This window comes from Parasteatoda tepidariorum, chromosome 8 (genome assembly GCF_043381705.1).
Source record: "Parasteatoda tepidariorum isolate YZ-2023 chromosome 8, CAS_Ptep_4.0, whole genome shotgun sequence".
Classification (NCBI taxonomy): domain Eukaryota; kingdom Metazoa; phylum Arthropoda; class Arachnida; order Araneae; family Theridiidae; genus Parasteatoda; species Parasteatoda tepidariorum.
The window spans coordinates 12,270,059-12,277,388 of record NC_092211.1 but is presented as its reverse complement, the minus strand read 5'-3'; the positions used below and the strand labels follow the sequence as shown (position 1 = coordinate 12,277,388).

Sequence of the window (7,330 nt, the reverse complement as noted above, 5' to 3'; positions counted from 1 at the left end):
TGTGTAACAGTCACCATTTTGTAGAAGTGGTGTCGATGAAATGGCCTGTCGATGAAGTGATTGTCGATGAAATGAACCAGACCCTCCAGGACTACATATCAACCTTGCCCACAGCGCTACCAACTGCGCCACGCTTCACATACCTGCCCTCGTATATTTAGCTTAAACCAATACAAAGCTAGCCGACTTTTCATTAGATTTAACGATAAGTTCAGCATGTATGCTAAGATATTAAGGTTATTAATTATAATTTTTATTAAAAAATACACGCAAAAAATATCCAAAAGTGCCAAAATTATATCTACCCATAGAAAATTAAAAACACATTTAACTTATAATTTATTTAAATATATAACTTTAAAAAAATTGAAATTTATATTCAGTTCATTCTCTTAAGCCATTGAGGTAAAAATTGCTCCAATTCAAATTCAGCTGTACTTTCGTGCAAAGTTTACACGAGTTTGGTTTATCACAATATAAAGAAAATTTGAAATGAAAAATGAATTTTTTTGAGAAAAGCTGTTTCTTTCAGTATTTAAAAAAATAGTTATATTGTGGACTTTTTACTAATTTTTGAGGACCCCCAGAAAGTTCGGGTCCTAGGCCCGTGCCAATTGGGCCTAGGCGATGATCCGGCCCTGGTTTTATCAGTTTTGGTCTGCGTTACCTGTTACTGTGAAATCTGGATCTGGAGGGAGATGTGCGTTCACAAGTAAGGCCATTCTCTCTGGTTCCCCACTTAATAGTTAATGGCCACGTCTAATTCGTCAAGCGAATACCAAAAAACTATTAATAATTGTTTATTTGTAGTTTTCTATGTCTTTTTTGCCCCCAAAAGTGGCATTAATTTATTTCAAACTACATGCAACCATTTATAGGAGAAAATTTCTTCTTCAAAATAACGTGTTCTTATAGATATAATAATGTAAAGTGAATGACGAAAAAAAAAGTCATATACAGTATACTATTTAAACAGAAATATATATCACAAAGGGGTTATTAAGAGGGACATCTCTGGCAATTTATTACTTTGATTTATCAAATGAAATTTTTTACAAGTGCTTATTTCGGTAATTTTGCAGAGGCATTTGACCACCAATAAGTTAAGACGGATTCAAGAGTTATCAATGAAATGAAATAAAACTATTCTATTTCAATACTATGAAAGCTAGCACTTACTATCACATTATCTCATACTGTACTATCAAAGCTAGCGACATTCTTGCTTGCGCTTAGTTTTCATATCTTCATGTATATGTTACCGGCAAAGTATGAAACGCCGGCATTGTATAGAATTCCTAGGCATTGTATATAATGCTGGATGTTTTCAGGTAAGGAATGAAATATGAGAAGTATTACATACTTTCCCTAGGCATTGTATATAATACCTAGGCATTCTACAGCATGACAAATGCTATTTACCTTGCCACGTGATATTCGAAATGAATCGGAGATGTATTTTATACTTTGCCAGTTTTTCATTTGGCATTCTATAGAATGTCTAGGAAATGTGTGAAATATAAATCGTTTCGTACATTGCCGGCTAGTTTTAGGCATTAAATACAAAGCCTAGGCATTCTATGGAATGCCGGATTTCAAACTTTGCCGGTGACATATACATAAAATAATCCCAAAAAATAGCTGGTTATTCACAAATAAGTCATTAAAAATGTTTTAGTAAATATATTGACTTTAATTAACATTTTTGAGAGTGATAATGAGATTCTAATAACCAAAAATAAAATAAGAGGATTTTTTTTAGCAACGTGTGAATTGAGCAAGAACCGCTTTTAAATGAGGCGTTGCGAGTTTGACATGCTAATTTCTTTTTCAATATAGATTGATTCATTTATTTAAAACAGTGCGTGAAATCCTCCATGACAAACTCTCTTTCAAGAGTAATTTTATAATTTCAAATATAGAAGAAGTGATTTCTGGGAAGTTTTAAATGCTGTGAAATTTTTTTTTCTTCAAAGCCTCAAAATGCAACCAAATTTTGTGTGGATTACGCAGTAAGGAAAAGAAAATATCTTAGTATTTCGATATTTTTGAAATTTTTTTTCAGCTTTAGAAAATTCATGGTTACTTTCACGGTTAATTTTCAAGAAAACTGTTAATTTTCAGGAAAACTGCCAAATACACGTATTTGATTAGTGCTGACATCTAGTTTAAAATAAACTAACTATCTACAATTACATTAAAAATATCCTGGTACTGCCATCTGGTGTGTAAAATGATAAATAAAATGTTTCCGGGCAAAAAAAAAAATGAATTAGTCTTATAATATTGATGCGTTACTACTGAACACTCCAGCAAGGAAATTTCACGGGAGAGAGAAATAGAGGGCGAAACCTATCCCCGTCATTTTCACGGGAGCGAAAAGGAAGGGGTTAAGATTCATTTCATGGCAAAATCAATAACATACTTGGTTCAAGTACCGAAGTTGCACTGTCAAAATTGTAATTCTCTATACCAAGTCTGAAGTGGTGACCCGGACGTGACTCGTCTTTGGCGAGATAGGTTGCATGTATTTTATCAGCATTTGAAATGTAACAATCGTCAGAGATGAAAAAAGAAGTGCCAAATTTAAACTGAAACAACGAAATCATAAGTAATATCATACGGGATCCGAGCCGTCGAACATAAGGTAAGTAGGTATTTTATTTACGTTGAACTAGAGCTGCGCAATTGATTATTGTCGACGGTCTGAGAAACATCCCTGAGGATGATCTAAAGACATGCTATCGCAATTTTTATCCTCTACAGAAGGGATGACTCTCCATTTTGGTAGCCAAGCAATCTGTGCACGAAGTCGAGCATTTTACGGTAGCCTCTCTCCCTTTTTTAACTAGGTCCCTTCGCATTTTGATCAAAGTGGTCATCCACCCGCTTACTGACCACAGCTTGGACAACTTCAGCGTCTCCGGAAAAATTGCTTCTTGCAGTGGATTCCCGCCCATGTGAACATAGAGTTCAATGAAATAGCTGNATCATATCTTTGCTTGCGATCTCCGAGATCTGTAGACACAGTGACGTCATGAGGATGGAAATCGTAGCTTCAGCTCTAAGAGCGGAGTGAACTAGCCCTTGTATTCTCTTTAGCCCTGTAACCCGACGACCTGCGCACAAAGTCGAGCACTTAACGGTTGCCTCGCTCCCTTTTTTCACTAGATCCCTTTGCATTTTGATCAAAGTGGTCACCCACCCGCTCACTGATCACAGCCAGTGATGCTTGACTTCAGTGTTTTGCTGGGAACCCGGTCTTTACGATCAGTCTAGGACGGGACACATAAGGAAAAGTGAAAACGTAAAAAGAGATAACAAACTTTCGTACTAATACATATATACCCATTTCATTGATTTGAATTCAGCTTAGTTTGTTTTAGGATACGCTTCAGGCATGGCATAGATAATTACAGGTTCGACAGAGGCGCTGGAGTTTCCCCAGATAGAAAAATAAGGTTCATTTTAACTCAGCAAAAACCTTTTCATGTAAACCTAGAAAGGTTCGTTATGCGGTTTATGTGTAAACCTTCTTACCTTAAAACGAAATATGTGACAATCTGCTCTATTCTACGCACTTTACCCTCATCCAAAACCTTGAAAATCGACCTTATATATGAAAACCCTAAATCGAGGTTGTCTCAGGGTTTTCAAGCGTGAAAAAAACCCTTTAATAAAGCTAGTCTCAAGGTGAAAATAACCTTATATCTAGGTAATTATAAGGTTTCTTTTCGCAAAGTCTTATATGCTCAGCTACAATCCACCTTGTTATGAAATTTTAATGGACAATGCAATTTGATCCTATCACTAGTGTGACGTCAGCTAATACGTCATTTTGGACCTAATTGATAATACTTTTTAAAAAAAGGTTTTAAAAAATAATTTTTGATCCTTTTAGGATGAAAGGTTTGGAAGTGCAATATTTTTGCTTTATTGAAAAAAGGTTTTTAGTACAAACATTTTTGTGACAATAACAAGAAAATTCCGACCACAAGGTTGCCGTAAGCTTTACATGATTTCTGCGTCGGTATTTGAACCTAGTATGCCGTTGATTCACCGCAACCTGAACTCATTTTTGAACAGACTTTAAAATACCACTGGAGATGAACTAGTGAGTTACACTAGAGTTTCGCAATGTGCTATTGATCGCGGTCTTTGAAGCATTCCTGAGGATATATCTGGAGACAACATATATATGGAGGATATATTCACAGAGAGGGCACATTTACACACCATTCAGCCACCCGCAGATCGTAATTTTGACCTAATCACGATCAATCTCGATCCAGTATCTCCGGAGGTATTGATTTGTCATGGAAACTTGGAGGATTTCGCGACCTCCGCAGATTTAGAGTGCACTAGTCACCATATTGTACGCGGGAGTTATACACGACCTCTCGGACATGGATCCAACGTCCTACCAACCGGGCTATCCCAACACCCCCTAGAAGAAGGAAGGCCTCTGCACGAATAAATTTAGTAGTTCGAAGTAGCGAACATAAACTGCGTAGTGGGGAGAGCATACGAAAGATGTCACTACGTATGGGTTACTAAACTGCTCTGTGAGGGGTAAAGAAGGGGATCGTATTTCTCGTTTATGGTAACCCGTGAGGAGGGCTTTTCTTTTTCTAGGAGGTGTTGGTCCTTTAAAGTAAATGAATGATAGTAAAAGTGACCGGATTTGTTTGATATTAAATAATCAAAGCCATCGTGAGGAATAATGTAACACTTTTATTGTTCTTCATATTTCACATTATTGGACAGATAATCATATATACACAGATGTCCAACACACAAATGTTAGAGCAGAACAACATCAGGAAGAAAAAAAGTAGTGAAGCGGCGTTGAAAAGTAATGAAGAGTGCTGCTGATTGGAATTCATTCGGAGAACATCATTAGGAGGAGATATGAGGAGAGGAGGAAGAGGACAAAGAGCGGGGAGGAGTGGACACTGTCGATGTGTGAAGCAGACACGTCTATTTTTTGAAGAATATCTGAAAAACATGGGATTTGAATGAAAGTCCATATCATCGCTGTATCGTATCAAGCTATATTAAAGAACTGTTTAGTTTTTTTTATAAAAAACTTTTATTCAGAAACAACACAAACAATAACAAATATGAACTACCCGTAACGGGATAATGAAAAGATCATAAAACAACAAGAAAAACCCGTAACGGGATATAAGGAACTCAAATTCCAAACAAAAACTAATCTAAAGAAAACAAACAACTCAATCGTTCTAAAAATTGACTTTAATTTTATCGTCTGATTTTATTTTTTTAAATTTATCCCCTTATGTGTTTATTTTATTTTAGTTATGCTTATGCCAGCCCGTTATTTTTAATATTTTTACTTCTATTTCTGCTTTTGTAAACCAATTATCTTTTTTCATATTTTTAGACTTTATATCGCCCTTAATATTTTTCCTCCTTATCAGACTTCTTTCCACATTATCATACACTGTTATAATTTTTCGGAAAAAAATGGTTAAATAACAATTTATTGAATGGTCATTTTACCATATTTAATCAAAACAGTCAACTAACCATAAATAAAATGGTAGTTAAACTGTTAAGTTTGAGAAAAACTGTTTATTAACTGCTTTCACCTTATACGGTTAAACAACCAGAATTTTATCGCGCCCACTAGAACCACCTAATGAAACTACTTAGTTCTTTGCAAATATCATAACCCAGGGGACTTATCTGTCCATCTCATGACCGATGGAACAGGAGTTCGAGTCCTAGTGCTGAGACCACAATATTTCCTCCATTCCCTTCAACACATGAAGTCATGTGTCTCCCTCAGTGTCCAGCACTCTCCAATGCCCATTACTTTTCAAAAAGCTGAGGTCCTATGTCTAGTTATATAAATTTGTTTTTTACATTTTTGAAAAATGCTAGTTGTGAATAGTTAAAAAACCATAAAGGAAAGAAAATGTTCTCTACCTTAAATTTTACGGTTAATCGGATAAACAGAGTTATTTTACCATAATTTTTGAATGAAAATTTAAACAGTGTAGATTTTAAGGTAAATATTTGATTTACTTTTTTTAAAAAAATATTTCATAGTTTTTTAATATTTTGATAATTCGAAGGAAAATTATCTTTAAAAAAAATTGAAAAGTAAGGGGTCGTTTTATTACATGAGGAGAAATAATGTTTGGTAGTTTTCTGAAATGGCGTTTTCCTTTAAAGCGATAAAAGTACGTGATGTGAGGTTTTAAGTCAGTGATCTAAAACTACACATTTATTAGTTTTACTTTTTTCTTAAAATTTTGTTTTATTAAAGTTTAAGTTGATAAATACCTGATTTGAAGGATGATAAAATTTATTATAACGTAAATTGCACTGAAACGAAGATATTTATAAAAATTTATAGACAAAATTGTTTACTGTTTAACTACCTTTTAAAACCTGCTGGTTGCAGAACTGCATTGGTATCTGAAGGGTGCTTAAAAATTATTATAACGTAAATTGCACTGAAATAAAAATATTTATAAAAAATATATGTAAACAAAAATGTTAACTGCTTAACTACCTTTAAAAACCTTCAGGTTAGAGAACTGTATGGTATTTGTAGGATGCAAAAAATTATTTTTATAACGTAAAATTGCACGCAAATAAGGATATTTAAAAAAGCATATAAACAAAAATGTTTAGAGTTTAACTACCTTTTAAAACTTGCTAGTAGCAGAATTGTATTGGTATAAGTTAAAAAAATTAAAATTAAGAAACTAAAATACCGGATGATAACATATTTTACATGAATCAAAAGATACTCCCGAATTGTGCAAAAATCCACTATCAAGATCCGTTTAAAAAAGGTATATTTATTCAGAGAAAGTATGTTTTTGTCCCTGATTTCGTAACTTAAAATATCGTCTGTAGGAGAGAGTGGGGTCAATTGTAACATTTTTTACGTAACTATTTTTAACTAACAAAAAATCCAATATATTATTAGTATTAATTGACAGACGAGTAAAGTAGACTATCCTCTACTAGAAAAAAAATACCTAATTTTAAATGTTATTATATTAGTTATTAACAATTTTTGACAGTCGAGCACTTGTTACAATTGTCCCCACTTACGGGGTCAATTGTAACAGTTCATAAATTCAACTAAAACATAGTTAATTACACACATTATCATAGTTGTGATATATTTCTTTATTGATCAAAATAGTAGTGATATTTTAGGAGTAAAAATAATAATGAGCAGAGACCTAAAGGGTTAAGCTTTTAACTTTAAGGTTAAAAATTTTAACTTATGCTGTGAAAGGTGACAAATAAAATAATGCACATGCAACATAATATAAATGAT

The 7,330-nt window shown here is 33.7% G+C and overlaps 1 protein-coding gene across 1 annotated transcript in view; it reads right to left on the bottom strand.

Annotated features, from left to right (window-relative positions):
* Window positions 1-4,714: 4,714 nt before the first annotated feature.
* Window positions 4,715-7,330, bottom strand: part of LOC107453928 (limbic system-associated membrane protein-like) — an 86,668-nt gene continuing 84,052 nt past the window's right edge. The window contains exon 10 of the mRNA XM_043043863.2: window positions 4,715-4,998. Within this exon, the coding sequence (XP_042899797.1) occupies window positions 4,883-4,998 (116 nt within the window). The 3' untranslated portion in view covers window positions 4,715-4,882. The remainder of the gene's footprint in view (window positions 4,999-7,330) is intronic.